Source organism: Equus caballus, chromosome 17 (assembly GCF_041296265.1).
Source record: "Equus caballus isolate H_3958 breed thoroughbred chromosome 17, TB-T2T, whole genome shotgun sequence".
NCBI classification, from domain to species: domain Eukaryota; kingdom Metazoa; phylum Chordata; class Mammalia; order Perissodactyla; family Equidae; genus Equus; species Equus caballus.
This window is the reverse complement of record NC_091700.1, coordinates 56,341,389-56,362,015: the sequence shown is the minus strand read 5'-3', so window position 1 is coordinate 56,362,015 and position 20,627 is coordinate 56,341,389. Positions and strand designations below refer to the sequence as shown.

General features: G+C 34.9%; 1 protein-coding gene across 10 annotated transcripts in view; it reads right to left on the bottom strand.

Annotated features, from left to right (window-relative positions):
* Positions 1-20,627, bottom strand: part of TDRD3 (tudor domain containing 3) — a 172,451-nt gene that overhangs the window by 58,910 nt on the left and 92,914 nt on the right. For all 10 annotated transcript variants that reach the window (XM_023621675.2, XM_023621674.2, XM_070240328.1 and 7 more), the window contains 4 exons: positions 18,970-19,119; positions 12,800-12,940; positions 8,322-8,478; positions 7,509-7,634 (listed from right to left, as the gene is read on the bottom strand). In XM_023621675.2, coding sequence (XP_023477443.1) covers positions 7,509-7,634; positions 8,322-8,478; positions 12,800-12,940; positions 18,970-19,119 — 574 coding nt within the window. The remainder of the gene's footprint in view (positions 1-7,508; positions 7,635-8,321; positions 8,479-12,799; positions 12,941-18,969; positions 19,120-20,627) is intronic.

Below are 20,627 nucleotides of genomic sequence, written 5' to 3'. Positions count from 1 at the left end.
TTGACAGCAAGTCATTACATATCACGTAGGATACTTTAATTAGTGATTCTTCAGGAAAAAATGTAATCTCACCCCATTTTTTTCACTATATCGATAAAAAATGTCAACTAGAACTACATTTGATTCCAACTTAAAGATACAACAAAAAAAAGTTAACACCAAGAGAAAATCTCTAAGAAAAGTACATATGATGACCAAGTACCTATGATGGAAGTTTTTAAAAATCAGCATAAAGAAATGATAGTATCTTCTGTTCTTTTAGAGAAAATTAGATAATATAATGTTAAAGTAAATGTGTCACTAATCTGCATTAAATTTGTTAGAAGCACACTCTTAAGGGATGCATTTCTTTTTTTTCAACAAGCCGGACACACTACATAGAATCTGATACAACATAACAAGTCATTCCAGGCCTAGGCTTACTTGGTTAAAACATGACTTCTAGGGGTACCCAAACTAAACAAAATCCTCATATAGTTTATATGATACAAAACAAGAAAGGTTTGATTATTCAACTAAATTAGAAACAAACATTTAAAAACCCCAAGTTTATATATCACTGAACTATGATTACTTATTTATAATCAACTGAGGACTGTAACAGACCCAAATAATGACATCAATGATATGAACGTAAATAAAATTATAAGATCATAACTCTCTTTACTAGCTATCTATAAGGCATTGAACCAATAAACATTATAGGGACTCTTACCTGCAAAGCTTTCTACATTGTCCTTAGAAAAACGGCCAACATTTTTTCCCATCAATGAAGAGATTATTTTATTTTATTTTATTTTATTGTTTATTTATTTATTTTTTTTAAAGATTGGCAATGGTTGCTAGCTCAGGTGCCAATCTTTTTTATTTTCCTTCCTTCTTTTTCTCCCCAAAGCCCCCCAGTACATAGTTCTATATTTTCATTGTGGGTCCTTCTAGTTGCGGCATGTGGGATGCTGCCTCAGCATGGCCTGATGAGCAGTGCAATGTCCACACCCAGGATCCAAACCGGCAAAACCCTGGGCAGCCAAAGTGGAGCATGCAAACTTAACCACTTGGCCATGGGGGCCGGCCAAAAGAGTTAATTTTAGAACATAAGATTTATGGAATAATGACCAAATTCTGAGGCAAGACCAACGTGGAAATTCAATTTTACAAAAATATATATAGGAAACCCTAAAGGATCCATCGGAAAACTATTACAAATAATGAACAACTACAGCAAAGTTGCAGATACTAAATCAACTCACAAAAATCAGTTGCATTTCTGTACTCAATGAACTTACAGAAAGAGAACTCAAGAATACAATCCCATGTACAATCATAACTAAAAGAATAAAGTACCTAGGAATAAATTTAACAAAGGAGGTGAAGGACTTATACAATGAAAACTATAAGATATTATTGAAAGAGAGAGATAATGACATAAAGAGATGAAGAGATTCCATGCACACGGAATGGAAGAATAAACATAGTTAAAATGTCCATACTTCCCAAGGCAATCTACAGATTCAGTGCAATCCCAATCAGAATGCCAATGACATTCTTCGTGGAAATAGAACAAAGAATCCTAAAATTCATATGGGACAACCAAAGACCCCGAATTGCTAAAGCAATCCTGAGAAAAAAGAACAAAGCTGGAGGCATCACAATCCCTGACTTCAAAACGTACTACAAAGCCATAGTGATCAAAACAGCATGGTACAGACACACAGATCAATGGAACAGAACTGAAAGCCCAGAATAAAACTGCATATATACAACAACTGATCTTTGACAAACAAATCAAGAACATATAATAGAGAAAACATAGTCTCTTCAATAAGTGGTGTTGGGAAAACTGGACAGCCACATGCAAAAGAATGAAGACAGACCACTATCTCACATCATACACAAAAATAAACTCAAAATGGATCAAAGACTTGGGGCTGGCCCCGTGGCCGAGTGGTTAAGTTCGCGCGCTCCGCTGCAGGCGGCCCAGTGTTTCGTTAGTTCGAATCCTGGGCGCGGACATGGCACTGCTCATCAGACCACGCTGAGGCAGCGTCCCACATGCCACAACTAGAAGAACCCACAACGAAGAATACACAACTATGTACCGGGGGGGCTTTGGGGAGAAAAAGGAAAAAATAAAAAATCTTTAAAAAAAAAAAAAAATGGATCAAAGACTTGAAGATGAGTCCTGAAACCATAAAACTCCTGGAAGATAATATAGGCAGTACACTCTTTGACATCGAACTAAAAAGGATCTTTTCAAATACCATGTCTTCTCAGACAAGGGTAACAAAAGAAAAAATAAACAAGTGGGAGTGCATCAGACTAAAGAGTTTCTGCAAGGCGAAAGAAACTAGGATCAAAACAAAAAGACAACCCACCAATTGGGAGCAAATATTTGCAAATCATACATCTGACAAGGGGTTAATTTCCACAATATATAAGGAACTCACACAACTGAACAATAAAAAAACAAACAACCTGATCAAAAAATGGGCAGAGGATATGAACAGACATTTTTCCAAAGAAGATATACAGATGGCCAATAAACACATGAAAAGATGTTCAACATCACTAATCATCAGGGAAATGCAAATCAAAACTACACTAAGATACCATCTTATGCCTGTTAAAATAGCTATAATCATTAAGACTAAACATGATTGTTGGAGAGGGTGTGGAGAGAAGGGAACCCTCATACACTGCTGGTGGGAGTGCAAACTGGAGCAGCCACTATGGAAAACAGTATGGAGACTCCTCAAAAAATTAAAAATAGAACTACCATATGATCCAGCTATCCCACTACTGCCTATCTACCCAAACAACTTGAAATCCACAATCCAAAGTAACAATATGTACCCTTATGTTCATTACAGCACTGTTCACAATAGCCAAGACAGGGAAACAGTCCAAGTGCCCATCAACTAATGATTGGATAAAGAAGATGTGGCATATATATACAATGGAATATTGCTCAGCCATAAAAAAAGACAAAATTATCCCATTTGCAACAACAAATGGAAGGACCTGGAGGGAATTACGCTAAACGAAATAAGCCAGACTGAGAAAGACAAACACCAGGTGATTTCTCATATGTGGAATATAAACAAATACATGGACAAAGAAAACAGTTCAGTGGTTACCAGGGGAGGGGGGCGGGGGGTGGGCACAGGGGGTGAAGGGGAGCACTTTCTGTGGTGACAGACAAGAAGTAATGTACAACTGAAATTTCACAATGATGTAAACTATTACAAATTCAAATTAAAAAAAAGGGAGATGTAAAAAAAAAAAACACCCACACATCTATGGGTAGCTAATCTTCGACAAAGGAGCTAAGAACATACAATAGACAAAAGAAAGTCTCTTAAATAAATGGTGTTGGGAAAACTGGACAGCCACATGCAAAAGAATGAAAGTAGACCGTTATCTTTCACCATACACAAAAATTAACTTAAAATGGATTAAAGACTTGCAGGTAAGATGTGAAACCATAAAACTCCTAGAAGGAAATATAGGCAGTACACTCTTTGACATGGAACATAAAAGGATCTTTTCAAATACCATGTCTTCTCACACAAGGGAAACAGAAGAAATAAACAAACGGGACTTTATCAGACTAAAGATCTTCTGCAAGGCAAAGGAAACTAGGAACAAAATGAAAAGACAACCCATCAACTGGAGAAAATATTCACAAATCACATATACGACAAGGGGTTAATCTCCAAAATATATAAAGAACTCATATAATTCAACAACAAAAAAACAAACAACCCGATCAAAAATGGGCAGAGGATCTGAACAGACATTTTTCCAAAGAAGATACACAGATGCCCAACAGGCACATGAAAAGATATTCAACATCACTAATCAGCAGGGAAATGAAAATAAAACCTACACTGAGATACCACCTAACATCCATCAGAATGGCTATAATTAATAAGACAAAAAATAAAAAATGTTGGAGAGGATGTGGAGAAAAGGGAACCCTCATACACTGATGGTGGGAATGCAAACTGGTACAGCCACTATGGAAAATAGTATAGAGATTTCTCAAAAAATTAAAAAGAGAAATAGCATACGCCCCAACTATCCCACTACTGGGTATTTATCCAAAGAACTTGAAATCAACATCCAAAGAGACTTATGCACCCCTATGTTCACTGCAGCATTATTCATAATAGCCAAGACGTGGAAGCAACCCAAGTGCTCAAAAATGGATGAATGGATAAATATGTGGTATATATATACAATGGAATACTGCTCAGCCATAAAAAAAGACAAAATCATCCCATTTGTAACTACATGGATGTACCTTGAGGGTACTATGTTAAGTGAAATAAGCTAGACAGAGAAAGACAAACACCATATGATTTCACTCATAAGTGGAAGATAAACAGACGGACAAAAAGAACAGACTAGTGTTTACCAGAGGAGAAGGTGTTTGGGGGCTTGGCATAAGGGGTAAAAGAGCACATATATATGACAGACAAATAATAATGTACAACTGAAATTTCACAACGTGATAAACTATTACGACTTCAATAAAAAAAACGAAACCAACTAACTGGTCTTTTTTGGGAATAAAACTTTGAAATAAAGGATTAACTATTATTATAGATTATAGTCTATATAATGTCTGATTACTTTATTCAAAATTGCTTTTGCTAAGCCTATATATTTTGTTCAGTGTTGTCTACACTAAGTAAATGATAAAGAATTATAAAAGGTTTACACTAACTAAATGATAACATTCTTTTTAATAAGGATTCCTATGCCCTTTTAGTTTGTGATTTCTTTTGTCTTACAAAGTAGACAGTAAGCTTCTTTGGGGCAAGAGCTCCAAAATCCATTTATTTCCTTGAACATTTTGAATGAGGTATTCTATTTTGTATCCCCACCACCTATCAAAGACCTGGTACAAATAAATACTACATAAATTTTGCATTTATAGAAAGAATAATTCCTCATGATACATATAATTGTAGTCTCACTTTAGTCTCAACCTCATTTTCCACCTTGCTGACAGAAACTTTTTTTTGAAAGCATCAAACTTCATTGCTCTCATGCCAAAAAACCCTTTCACGGCTTTACACTGCCGTCTGGATAAAATAAAAACTCCTTGGGACAAACTGCCCTTGTATGCAGCTGCAGCCTACCACTTCTATCTCTGGCCTTCTATCTCTATCTCTCCCATACCCTCCCAGGCACAGGGAACTGGTGTTCTGCTGTCTGCAAGCCTAGATACCCAAAGCTCCCTCTACTTGGACTGCCCTTCCCCTTGGACTGTCTGAATGCCACCTCCTCTAAGAAGCCTTCTACCCATCTCCCATCTTGGTTAGCTGGCCTTCCCACACAGTACTTTTAGGAAAGAAAAAAATTTGCTTCTCTGAGAATAATGGTCATCAAGTAAGCAGAAAACGCTAATGTAATTTGGAGGGGATAATTTCTGGTGTCAGGACGATCACAAGAACGTGTGAATTTGGATAAAATTTAAGAGCCTGTATAAAGATTAGAAATATCTAGTTTCTTGAATTTGGGAATTTATGAAGGTCATAGGTTATATTCTTTGTGAAAATCAAGAGTCTGGAATACTATTACAATGCTTATATTTTTGTCAGATACTATGGACTCCGCTGCATATTAACAACAGTAATGTAAATATAACACATTCTACTAAAACAACATCCAATATTAACAGATGTGTTCATAAATATCTGTCCCCTCACAAGTAAATCTCTCTAATACTGATGCTCAGTTTTGAGTATATTGTTCATGTCATGTATCTCAATTAACTTTGACACCTTTTCCCAGGTGGAACGCGAATATTATTTTGTTTCGTTGGTATAGAATGCATTCTATAAGAAGTGAAACACTATAGCCACACAGGTCACAGTAGAATTACCATTCTCAATCTCATTATGATTTAGGAGACACTTTAAGAATCAAAATCAAATGTAGGGAGACAGAAGAATGAAAGGAAATCAAAGGACTCTGATTGGGATAGTATAGAGGGGGTTTGAGACAAAAATATCCAGAAGTCGGAGACATTTGAAGCAGCAATAGAGATTCTCTGGCTGGCCTTGCCCAAGTGAACAAACATGCTGTGCACTACCTATGGAGAGGGTCATGTGACAATGACCTGAGGGCCTCTAGGAGCTGAAAGCACTCCTCAGACAACATGAAGCAAGAAAAGGGGAACTTCAGTCCTACATCCACAAGGAACTGAATTTTGCTAACAACCATGAGCTTGTTAAGAGGTCCTTGAGCCTCAGATAAGACCACAAACCCAGCTGAAATCTTGATTTCCGTATGTGAGACTTTGATCAGAGATTCCAACTAAGCTGTGCCTAGATTCCTAAACCACAGAAACTATGAGACAATATATTTGCATTGTTTTAAGCCACTGACTTTGCAGTAATTTGTTAAACAGCAATAGAACCATGCTTTATAACCAAGAAAATATTGCTCTTACATGTGTCTGCTTACAAATCTCATCCACATCAAACATTTGTTTTTTCAAAGAATACACTGCCTTTTCTATAAAATCTAGCAGATAAGCTTCCATTTTCACGAAATTGGGATACTTCAAATGTTATAAAAAGCACTTTATCTCTGAGCTTTGGTTTGATTAAAAAAATATTAGAAAGAGAAAACTGAATTTAAAAGAGTATTTCCCAGGGCTGGCCCTGTGGTCAAGTACTTAAGTTCATGTGCTCCGCTTCAGCGGCCCAGGGTTTCTCCAGTTCGGATACTGGGCATGGACATGGCACCACTCGTCAGGCCATGCTGAAGCAGTGTCCCAGATAGCACAACCAGAAGGACCTACAATTAGAATATACAACTGTGTACTGGGGGGCTTTGGGGAGAAGAAGAAAAAAAAAGAAGTTTCGCAATAGATGTTAGCTCAGGTGCCAATCTTTAAAAAAAACAAAGCGTAGTCCCCTAACTTTTTGCAATCATATTTTAAAGACTTATTATTTTAGAAAATATTTACCATATTCCATGCTTAAGAAAAAAAAATACACATTTAACATACTTCTCTTTTCAGTATTTACGTTAATCACTAAAATATATCATATTAAGAAATACATCATATTGTGGGAGCATATTCACTCATTGTGTGAGTATTTTCATACAATATGTAATGTATAGAAAAAGACAGGACAGACCAATTTCACAATCAAAATAAGTTGTTATAAGATGTTATAATAATAAGTTTTCCAACATAACAATCTGTTTTCATAGCCAAATCTGTCATCTCAAGTTGGGAGAAAGAATTTGGTGATATTACCCATTACACAGTTACAGGGCAAAATAAACTGTCTTTTAGTATCTTCAGAATGTAACAATTGAAATTTTCTTCTGTGCTTTTGTCAAACAGTAAATTTGTAATTAAATAAATTTATGAACACACAATAGATGTTCATATTGTCAGTTGCTTTATTTAATATTTTTTGTATAATTCCAAATAAAGTTTAGTCTTTTAAAAAGAAATCTACTTTAAGTTAGCCTACCTTCCACACTCAAAGTCCCCATTTTAGACTCCAAGAAATCAAATAATGTACTTGGTGCTGATGGCCTTGCACTTCCCAGTTCCTCTTCATCTTCAGATCTTATTCTCCCCCTGCCTTTTCCTTTACCTTAAGAAAGAAAGCAAGACATGTACATTATACATGCAAAAAAAAAAAAAAGGAGAAAGTACACTAAAACAATCAGCAGACACCTTAAGTAGGATTTGGTATATATTTCTCTTCATATTTTTCTGTATATTCTACATCTTTTATAATAAAGTTTTTAAATGATTATATTAACCATAACCTTTAATTCTCTAAATGACCTATCCAGAAATTTGAATTTATTCATGTAAATTATCTTTGAAGGAAAAAAATCATCCTTATAAAATTTTTCTTTAACTTATTTTTTAAAAGAATATAGGATCAGGACTTGAAAAATCACATAATAATTTGACAATGCAACGATTAAAGAATAACACTAAATAAAAGTCATGTTCTTGTCAATTTAAAAAACTTTGCAGACTATTTAGTCATTTATACAAGTGGCACAGTTCCAGAAAGAATTAATAGAACCAGTGACTTTATTTTATATTACAGCAATCCTGCTAAATAAGTTATTATTAGACCCATTTTATATAAAGATGAAGACAATGAGACCTAGAGTGACCTGCACAAGTCTCTGTGGTTCAAAACTGGTGCTCCTTCCACTCACCATAATGGTAAATGAAGTGACAGCCCTCAGAGCAACAAGACCCAGCCTCTGTCGACAACATATACTCAATACCATCTGGCACAATGTTTAATGAATTATACCTCTCAGAGGTGGACCCGTAACAGGTTTCTGTTTATTGCTGTTAAGAAGTACATTCAGTGCTGCTTCTAAGTTGTTGCCATTATCCATAAGAGCTTGCCTTGATGCTTCCTTACTAAAGCCCATTTCTGTTATGTGCTTCAGAGCCTTCTCATCAACCTGTAAGGAATGAATAGAAAAACTATGCTGATGGCCAATAAAGAAAACAAGGCATAAGTTTTCAACTATATACTGTTTTTTAACTAAAAATTAGATCTCACACCTATGGAAAAAATGTCATATTAACATTTCACTTGCTGTTTTTTCATACCGATAGTCAAGGAAGAATTCATACAATACATGAGGGGATGCCCTGAATACTCTCTACTTCACAAGTACCAAATGCAAAACAAAGGAAATTTTATAATATGTTAGAATAAGACTTTTGAAGATAATATAGACATTGAAAACTACTTAATTAAAATTTTTCATGATTGATAGTTACCTATTCTAGAAAGGAAATGTAATTTATACAGCACCTCTCCAAAAGTGGAAAGTATAAAATGAAGCTAACAAAATGGTATCTTCTGAGTAGCTTTTTTTTTTCCTATTCTCTATTGTTTCAGTATTCTGCTCTATATTCATGAGCAATACTATCTATGATGCTTTGACAGCCTGTACCCCGAATAGGAAAATCTATTTTACAAATCCCAGGACCCAAAATCTCCTTGAAAAATTTAGACCTGAGAAGAATTCAAGAACTGTTTCAGTAACATAAACATATTTCATGAAGAAATTTCTTGAATCATAGGCAGCTGAGGAAGACTTTATGAACTTTTGTACATCTAAGAGTTAAGATGGATAGGCTTGTATACACATGGCATGCATCTTGCAGACAGCCACTCCGATACCTGTGGAGTCGTTGATAAAAGCACAGCACTTTTTGCTAAATTCCGATTGTATCCTTCCAAACACAGAAGCCTTTCTAACCACAGTAGCTAATGTGTTTAGATCAGAATTGACAAGTAAGAGAAAATTTACATCCCTACTGTAGATACGCTAAAGTAAATGGAAAAAAGACTGGATGTCAAAGCTATAATTCATCCTTCTTATTCAAAAACTTATCTGAATATAAAAAATAAACCTTCTAAAACCTCTCCCTTCCCCAATTATCTCCTAAATAAATATCTAATTAAGAATATTGTTCCATACATAGAACTTGACCAAAAACACCATTACTAATCAACTAATACTCAATCTTTGCATAACTTATTCTACCTGTCCTGTTGGCCTGATCTGCAGTTAACGAAACCTCTCAATCAAGGCGTTGGCAGGGCCATGCTCTCTCTGACAGCTTGAGGGGAGAATCTGCCTTGCCTCTGCTAGCTTCTATTTTTTGTTGGCAATCCGTGGCATTCCTTGGCTTGTAGATGCATAACTGCAGACACATGGCCATCTTCTCACCGTGTATCTTCAGGTCATCTTCTCTCTTTATGTGTTTGTCTCTGTATCCAAAGTTCCCCTCTTTATAAGAAGATTAGATTAGGATTGTACTGGATTAGGGCTCACCCTAATGACTTCTTTTAAACTTGATACTTCTATAGAGACCCTCTATCCACATACAGTCACATTTTAAAGCACTGGTGGTTAGAACGTCAACATACCTTGGGCAGGGGGCAACACACAATTCAATATAAAATACCATCTCTTATCAAAAATTATTTTAAGGACCTATCAGCTGACATCCCAATCAAGTCTTCCTTCAACTGTTGAAAATAAAGAACTGAAAACCATCCAACATGCAAAAGAATTTGGTACCTAGTCATTAGAAAAATTCACGTACATTCAAACTTACACCAGCATTTCAAATTGTTCTTTTGATGGTCTCCCTCATTTCTGAATAAGTTTTTCTGGATATAGAATTCTTGGTTAACAGTTTTTTTCTTTTAGTACTTTCAATATATCATCCCACTGCTTTCTTGCCTCCATAGTTTCTGATGAAAAATTGGCTATTCACCTTATTGAGGATCCCTTATACTTGATGAATTGCTTCTCTCTCACTGCTTTCAAGATTTCTCTGTCTTTAGCTTTCAGCAACTTGGTTATAACGTGTCTTGGTACGTCTCTCTTTGAGTTTATCCTATTGGGGTTCATTGAGCTTCTTGGATTTGTAGATTTATGATTTCACCAAATTTGGGGATTTGGGGCAATTATTTCTTCAAACACTTTTTCTGTCCCTTTCTCTCTTCTCCTACTGGGACTACCATAACGTGTACGTTGGTATGTTTGATGGTACTCTATACGTTCCTAAGGCTCTATTTTTCTTCATTCGTTTCTCTTTCTGCATCTTAGATTGGGTAACTTCAGTTGTCCTATATTAAAGTTCACTGACTCTTTCTCTTGCCTCCTCCAATGTGATGTTGAACCTGACTAATGAAATTTTTTATTTCAGCTATCGTTATTTTTTTTTTTGAGGAAGATTAGCCCTGAGCTAACATCTGCCGCCAATCTTCCTCTTTTTGCTGAGGAAGACTGGCCCTGAGCTCACATCTGTGCCATCTTCCACTACTTTATATGTGGGATGTCTGCCACAGACTGGCTTGCCAAGCAGTGCCATGTCCACACCCGGGATCCGAACTAGGGAACCCCAGGCTGCTGAAATGGAATGTGCGCACCCAACCGCTGTGCCACCGGGCCGGCCCTCAGTTACCATACTTTTAAGCTCTGGAAATTCTATTTGGTTTCTTTTTTATAATTTCTATTTTTCTATTTACATTCCCTACTTGTTCATATATTGTTCCCCCAATTTCTTTTAGCTCTTCATCAATGGTTCCCTTCAGATCTTAGAGCATATTTAGGACAGTTAATTTAAAGTCTTTGTTTAGTAAGTCCAATGCCTCAGCTTCCTCAGGGATGATTTCTGTCAATTTCTTTTTTTTCCTATGAATGGGTCATATTTTGCTATTTTTTGGTACGCATTCTAATTTTCTGTTGAGAACTGGAAATTCTGAATACTGTAATGGTGGTAATTTTGGAAATCAGATTCTCCCTTCTCCTCTGGGACTGCTGTTGTTACTTGATGAAGACTGTAGTTGTAAGTTTCTTTAGTGACCTTTCCAGACTTTCTTTGCAAGGATTATATCCCTTGTGGTACGTGATCACTGAAATCTCTGTTCCATTACCTCTGTAGTCAGCCAGTGACCAGCCTCTTTCTTCATCAATCACTATTCTGTACGATGCAAGAGTTTCACTAGGCTCCAGAATTTCAAAATAGTTGCTTCAGACAGTGCTTGTCATTTTAACAGTTGTTTCAGTGGAGGGGCCAATTCCTGGGACTTTCTATTCTGCCATCTTTTTGATATCACTCCTTTCATATATTTTTAATCCTTGCAACAATCCCAAACTGCTGGTCTCTGGTGTGCTAAGGCAAGACATCCCCAGGGAAGTATTCTCAATTTACACAAGTGTAAGAGTATCTTGAGTTTGGGAGCACGTCTTTTTCAGCTCACTGCATCCACTACAACCTGAAAATTCTGACTTTTTTTTTTAAGAATAAGATGATCATATGTTCAAGGAAGAGATTTAGCAGTGGGCATGTGACCTAGTTCTAGTCAATGAGACATAAATGGAATCTGCTGGAGATTTCAGGAAATATTTTCTTATTTGATAAAAGAGGCCCACACCCAGAGAAATGCTCTCTTTTCTTCCTGCCTTTGAGCTTTTTGCAGGAAGATTTAACATGTGGAAAACCCTGTAGCCCAGAGAAGAAAGTCAAGAAATCACAGAGATGCCCACCAGAGCTCTAACATTGTTATACTGCTGAATTTATCAACCTTTGTAACCATTACCTCTAAATAAACCTCCATTATTTAAGCTAATCTTAGTATTCTGTACCCTGTGAACAAAATCACCCAAAGTAATTCAACCTCTAAAGGCAGGGAAAATGAATTCTTGTCAGTTTCCTTGTATCTGAGAACACTGCAACACACCAGGAATATCTTTAACTCTTCCCATTTATCTTAAAAATCCATGTATATTTTACAATTGAGTCCATAATATACATGCACTTATTTCAATATATTTTCCCCAGAGAGCAAAACAAAACAAAACCATTTTAGATAAAATTTGAGAAAAGATGTTGGAAAAGGTAGGGAACAGCAGATAACTGTATGTTTGTGATGCGTCATCTTTTAGAATGCAATTTCCATTGAGCATTGAGTGTTTTCTATTTAATCTGATGGCTTTTTATCACTTGATTCTCAAAGACATTATTCAGAGACTAAAAATTTAAGTAAAATGGAAGTTTTAAGTAAATTATTTTTCAAACAATACAATTTTCCATGAGTTAATTACAATCCTTAATGAAAGCCTTCTTAGAGTTGCAACATATATCCATAATATGCTGAACAAAGCCAGTGCTGGTTGTGAGAAAGAATAAAAAAATTATCCAGGCTATTAAAAGAAGTACACATTAACTTTGTGCTTCGTTCTTTAGCCTTACCAGTTCTCTATAGACACCTTCAGGTTTCCCCTCTGATTTGGTTGACTTTTCTTTCTGTAAAATTTCCCTATTTCGGTTACCAGCAGTATTCATGTTGAGATTACTTCTAGCACCACCACCACCTCCTCCAAATGTCTTGGTCTTTAAATAAGAGAAAGATAAAAAGAGATGTAAATAAATAGCATTTTAAAATAGCTCAAAAACTATGCTATGACTAAAAATATCTAGCAAAAGTAAAGTAGTTAAAAGTTTCTTAATTATGTTTTACAGGAAAAAAATAAAATGTTAACTAATTCTTTTTAAACAAGTATCTATAAGCCATAATCTCTTCTTCCCACAAGTCCAGGAGAGGCAATAAAAAAAATTACATGATTATAATGTTTAAGTGTCCAAGGCAAATCATCAGAATAAACTTAGGTAGACAAACAATATAGAAGAAAATAAAATAACAGAAGCATTATGGAGATTAGGTGTCAAAAATGATTCTAGAGTAAAATACTTGACTGACATCATGAGACTTGGGTTACAAATCTAGTTCCATGGCAAGGCTATCTTTAGTGAGGCACTAAACCTGTCTAGGAATCAGTTACATTACGTCCATAACCCAGTAATATGATCCTATAATCTTAGAAAGTAAACAAATAATGTAAATTTTAACACTGTATTAAAGCTGTCATTACTAATTTATTTACATTAATTACATAATATGCTATGTCTTACCAACTAGTATAAAAGCTTTGAAGTCCATATTTCTTCTTCCACCTGACTTATTTGAATAATTATCTATGTAATCAAATTTTAAAATTGGATTTGATCTCATTTTAGCTTTATCAAAACTATTGTGAAAAGACTAGATACATAAAGAACATTGGTTTGGAAAGATACAAATTCATAACTGAAAAGCATCCCACAGTTGTTACGTGAACAACATCAAATTAAACATCTGATTATAAAATATCTTTATAGTTCTAACAGATCTAATAAAAAAGGGAGAAGTCAAAACTTGATTTTTATTAGAGATAATGGTCAATATTTTTAAATGTGTTTTAAAATGATCATACTAAAATAACATCCTAGATATAAATTTACATAACATTGGGAAATTATTTTGAATCAGATGAAAATACAAAGAAATAGAAACTGAAAAATAGAATAATGATGTGAGATAAGCATTAATGGACAACATATTAAATATCTTTATTAAGTAGTTGACACACCACAATATTTAAATTTAATTCAAATCAAAATTAAAAATACATCTTCAAAGACCAAAGATTCATTACTGGACTCATTCATTTTTCGGTTTATGTAATCCCAACAAAAAATAGATTGGGAGTGTCTTGATAGTCGTTACTTGTATAACCATAAAGAAAAATCTGAGTTTATATTAATGTGAAGATAAAGTTTATTAGACTGGGAGACAGTGTAGTATAGTTAAGAACATAGACTTTGGAGCTAGACAAGGCTGGGACTAAATATTGGCTCAGCCACTTCCTAGCTCCCACCCACAGGCAAGTCACTTAACATCCACCTTCCATGAGCCTCAGGTTTCTCATCCTTAAAACAGGGAGGAGAAAACCTACCTCACTAGGATGTTGTGAGGATTAAATGATATCGTCAAGATGAAGTGATAAATTCAGTAACTGGCACACGGTAAACACTCATAACAGATGGCAATATTACCGTTTTGCTTAATATATTAGAACATAGTTACTTGAAAAGTCTGGAGCCTGACCTGTTCCAAATTAAATATATTTCCGGAATTTAAATTCCGTTAACTCCAAAAGTGCTTTTTCTTTTGGTGCCAGTGAAATTGCCCCATCTTCTGGATGCATTTCCTTATTATTTTCTTTCCATTTTATGGATTAAGGAATAGGATAAATAGCATTTTCAGAATTGCTTTTCACTGCTTTAAAACAGTTGTTACTCACTAAATATCTAGAAACGTCATAACTTAAACAGTATTCATAAGGAAATTGATGTTGTCCTTTATGAGCCATACCATCTTGTCCACATTATGTGAATTAGGCAACTGTGAGATCATCATGACCACGAAACTCAAGTGGGTCGTTAATGCTGCCTAGCAATCTTACTGTATTTCCCTAGGCCATTCATCCTCCCAGTCTTCCAGACCAGTACTTTATGTGTTCTCCTCACTTTTCCAACCTCCAACATATTCTCCCCCATTATCTGTTGACCTTGCTTATTTATTCCCTTACTAAAAAAACTGAAATAACCATTAAAGAACTTGCACAGCCTTTTACTACATCAACCTACCCACTGATATCTGCACACTTATACTTTATCTTAGCACCATGTGTTTTACCTCACCACTATCTATATTAATGTTAAGAGGAATGTGGAGGAAATGAATGACTTTCCCAACTCTACCTTAATTCTCAGGCCCCGTCTTACATGACTTTTCAATAGCCTTTAATAAATTCAACACTCCTTCCTCCATGATACAATTTCTGCATTCTTTGGTTTTGATCCTATCTTACTGGTCACACTTTAAATAATTCAACTTCTTTCATTCAATCTATAAGGTTGAAATGCTACAGCGTTCATTCCTTACCCTCTTTTCTTCCCTTCAGCACTCATCCCTTTGGTGACCTCATTTGACCTTATGATTTTAAACATCACCAAATGCCGACAACTCTCAAATGCATACATCCATTCCAAAGCTCACCCTTCACCTATTCTCTTCTCTTTCACTGCCTATTAAACATTACCACATGGATATCTGATAGGCACCTCAACATTAATATGTTCAAAACAGAATATCAGATCTCCCTCCTCTCAAACCTGTTCCACCCTAGTCTTCCCTAATTCAAGGTCAACAACTCTACCTGTCAAATTTCTCAGGGCAAAACCCTTGGAGTCATTTATTACACTCTTCTTCTCTCACACTCCAAATTCAACCTCTCAGAAACCCTGATGGCTCTACTTTTAAAATTCCAGAATCCAACCACTTTGCACCACTTAGACATCTTCATTCAAGCTACCATTATTTTCCTCCCCCTGGATTACTTCAATAATTTCCTAACTTGTCAAATTCCAATCTTCCTTCTCTATAACCTATTCTGAACACAGCAGCCAGAACTAGACTTTTAAAAGGTAGGCCAGTTGATGTTATTGCTGTGCTGAAAACCCTCCATGGCTCCTCATTTCTTTCTGAATAAAGGCCAACGTCTTTAAGATGGCTTATGGGGCCCTACATAAGCTAACCTCCATTATTGCTCTTGACTTTATATTCTACTATTTGTTCCTTTGCTGTCTCTGCTTCCACTGGTCACCTTACTATTCCTTTAACATATTCTCCTGCTTTAGAGCCTTTCCAACAGCCTTTCCTTCTCCTTGGAAAACTCCTCTCAGCTAACCACACAGCTAATTCTCTTACTTCCTTCAAGTCTTGGCTCAAATCTCACCATCTTGAGGCCTAATCAAACTACTATATTTAACACAAAAATCTGCAATTTGCTTATTTAGTATGTTTATATTATTTATTGTCTTACTAGAATGTAAATTACACAAGAATTTCAAAAAATCCTCAATGTCTGACTATTGTATTTTAAATTGTAACCACCCTCAACTAGCATCCCCAAGTCGTCATCCTACTGTACGTTTTCTTTTTTCCCATAGCACTTACCAACTTCTAACCTACCAAATCATTACATATTTATTGTGCTTACAGTCTGTCACCCTTACTAAAATATAAGCTTGATAAGGGCAGGGATCTTTTGCCTATTTTGTTCACTGGTTTTACCTAAGCATTTAAAACACTTTCTGACATATACATAGTAGGTTCTCAAAAAATATTTGCTAAATGAAGGAATGAAGAAAAAAAGGAATAAAAATCATCACTTGGTCATTGCAATAGATTCCCCAAAATCCTCATAAGTGTTTAAATGGATGATCATAAAACATCTTTTTAGAAAAACTACACTATGTGATTTTGCTGTTCAGACATTCAGATTAAATATAAATATGTGTGCATACTTATCTATATAGAGAGATATATGGATATAGATCAAATCTTGTACTATCACACACATACATTTAGTCCTAGAATTGTTACTGGGTAACCTTGGGCAAGTTACTTTAGTTTGGGGTCTCTATCAGCTCTCTCACATATAAATTGAGAAGTTTTAAGTCTGCTTCAAAAAATTTTGATTCTTTATTTATCAAATATTTACAGAAAAACACAGTGTAATCAATTATGACTTTAAAAAATGAAGCATATTGCAATATGTTAACTATATTCCAGTAAATAGATAGCAGTTATCTCAAGAAAGAAAATCTGGGGAGGAAAGTTTGTTTGAGAAAAATATAAATCAAAAGAACAACTTTCTGGGGCCGGCCCCATGGCCGAGTGGTTAAGTTCACGTGCTCTGCTTCAGTGGCCTAGGTTTTTGCTGGTTTGGATCCTGGGTGCAGACCTGGCACCACTTGTCAGGCCACGCTGAGGTGGTGTCCCACATAACGCAACCAGAGGCACTCACAACTAGAATATACAACTATGTACTGAGGGCTTTGGGGAGAATAAGAAGAAAAAAAGAAGATTAGCAACAAATGTTAGTTCAGGTGAGAAACTTTAAGAAAAAGAACCACTTTCCTACAATCATTAATAAATTGATATATGACCATAATCCTCTTCTGAAACTTCCTAATTTTCTTTTTGGGAAAGAAAAAATATATTTCATGTAAACTGTGTAAAATGCAGTAATTTCAGAAATATTAAAAATGATTTTTAAAAATGTGCCTTACAATAGAGGAAATACTAAAGAATAGCAATAGTGACATTTATTGAGAGCTTTTAGCAAAGGAATATCATTTTCTCTACCATGTAGTGTTCTAAATGTTTTAAAGATTATCGATTTTAATTCTCACTGTATCCATATGAAGTAGGTACCATTATTATCCTCTTTGCCTAGATACAGGAAATTAGGTACAAAATTTAAGTAACCTATCCGAGGTTACCAGCAGGCTATGCTTCCAGGTTGCTTGATTCCAGAGTTTGTGCTCTTGGCCCCTACATTAGACTGATGACAGAAAGACACACTGCAGGAAGAGCCACCAAAATTCAAGACGTCTCCTACTTAAACTTTCAATTTAAATAGGAAAGCAGTGTTAGCTAAGATTCATTACTGGTTTTGGATAAAGGAAACTATTTCAATCTCACTAATTAAGAAAAGTCTGTCTAAGCAACTAATCCATGAACTAAAATTTCTTATCAAAGTCTAAAAACAAAATCAATAAATAACTAGAGAGAACACCTATTTAGAATAAGTTAGAAATCAAAAATAAATAAAATCATTTGGCTATTAATAGTAATGGGGGTGTGTGTATGTAGATATAAACACAAATTAACAGTAATGGGGGGGTGTGTATGTAGATATAAATACAAATATATAATCCAAAGATAACAATTATTTCTTAGGGCCAGCCGGGTGGTGCAGTGGTTAAGTTCACATGCTCCGCTTTGGCGGCCTAGGGTTCACTAGTTCATATCCCAGGTGTGAAGCTACACACCGCTTGGAAGTGGCAGGCATCCCACATATAAAGTAGAGGAAGATGGGCATGGATGTTAGCTCAGGGCCAGTCTTCCTCAGCAAAAAGAGGAAGATTGGCAGCAGATGTTAGCTCAGGCCTAATCTTCCTCAAAAAAAAAAAAAAATTATTTTTTACTATACATTAAGTAAATTTAAGAAGGAAAATTGACAAAAATGTTAATCCTGAGCCACTGATTTATCCATTGATTTTTGCCTGCATTCCTCAGAAGTTGCTAATTTGGGGGAAAAATTATCCTCAAAAAGTGTCATCTAGTCCAACTAATAATAGGAAACCCTCTGCCATAATAAAAACTGTTGTGTTCAGTTGTTACACTGGTTAAGAAGAAAAAGAAGAGGAGAAAAGAAGGGGGCTTTGCTAGCAAGAGTAAATTAATGGAATTGTCAAGGGGATTTGGAAAAAGAACATATGAGCAAAATGTGTAAGCTTAAGTCTCCATAAGGTACCAGGGCATTTTCTACTGGTGGAACATGCAAGAAGAATGTTAAAAGTCTATTCAATTAGTTACCTTATGTGAAAAGACAATAATGATTATGGTTAATCTGAAGAGAACATAATGACAAGAAATAAGAGAAATTTATAATGATTTAGTTTCTTACTTCTTTGCTCTTTGCAACTTCTGCAATAGCAGCAGTCCTTTGCTTTTCAAATTCATCATTATCGTTTGTAGGTTTGACAGGCATTGTAACTTGCAACGTCTTTCTTCGATCAAGTTCTCTGCTATCCACTTGGACATGAGATACACACTTCTGGTAATAATAAAAATAAATCCTTCAGTAGTTCCAAAAGAGTTTCAAGTTTTTCATAAAAAAGTAACACTTCTTCAAAAGAAATGTTTGTATCACTTACAACACCTGAAAGCTCATAAAAATACAATTCTTTCCCATAGATTTTAAAAATAAAGGTAGAAAACTAAATAAAGTAACCTTTAAATCAATGTAACTGGTAAATAAAACGAAAAGCAACACAAAAATGTGACCATCTAAAACAGGGCACACATTTAAAACATACCTCAAACCAAGAGATCTAAGTTCCATTTTAGGATAATGACTTAAAATAATTTCAAACAATCTAAACTATTGCACAAGAAGAGGTAAATTCAGATTTTTATTAACAGCCTAATTTCCACCCACATTATGCCAGAATATCCATATGAGGGTTAAGTATTCCAGTTACTTTAACACACAGAAACTGTGTTAAACACTGAACTTATAAACCAAAAGCTAAAAACATACCATCTCCCTCAATTAGGCTACAAAGTTTTTTATTTTTAGTCTCATAAAATAAATTAAGAAAGTCATCATTGCCTAAAAATAAGCCCTCAATTCTGTTCTCCCTTCCAATCCCAGCAGAAAAATCATGTAAATGAACCTTTTTGCAATTCAATAATAAAAAAAAGAAGCTCTCCAACAAATGCATTATACATATACAGATTTTCAGCAATATAAATATATCCCGTTGATATCAATGCACAGCCAACATTAAGTGTCTTTAACCCAAATACAGTCATGTGTCACTTGACGACAGGGACAGGGTCTGAAAAATGCATCATTAGAAAATTTCGTCGTTGTGCAAACATCAAGTGTACTTACAGAAACCTAGATGGTATAGCCTACTACACACCTAGACTATATGGTACTAATCTTATGGGACTGCCATTGTATATACGGTCCATCGTTGACCAAAATGTCGTTATGTGGCATGTGACTGTACAAGGCTAAGATATGCTAAATAAGTATTTTTCAGAATGGACTTCTTAAACAAATAATATTATTGAAACTCCAACTTTTATTATACTTTCTAATACAAAAAATGCTATAAAACACACTTCAAATTCTTGAAAACAATTAAATCATAAGTCTGAGCAATTTATGAAAGAAATATTATCATCAAAATGTTTAAAGGGAAAACAAATTCTTACAAACAGATCACTTATTAGTTCCAAATATAAAGAATGTTTACACTCTGTTTTCACTCTGGGGGTTTTTATTACACTGGTAGAAGTGAGAATATCATCAACATAGATCATATCAGGGCATTATGCCTCCTTTTATCTTGACTGTCGCTTGTTCCAAAGCACGATAAAAATCAACATATTTATAAAATACTTTCAAAATGCCATAAAATGCAAGAATGATTTTTATTTAATTTTTAATAGATTCTACAAAAAGGTTTTTGAAGAGGATGCCAGTCAACTGATCCTACCCATTTATCTTCTGATCAACTAGATATCTATTTTTCACACCAAATTTTTAAA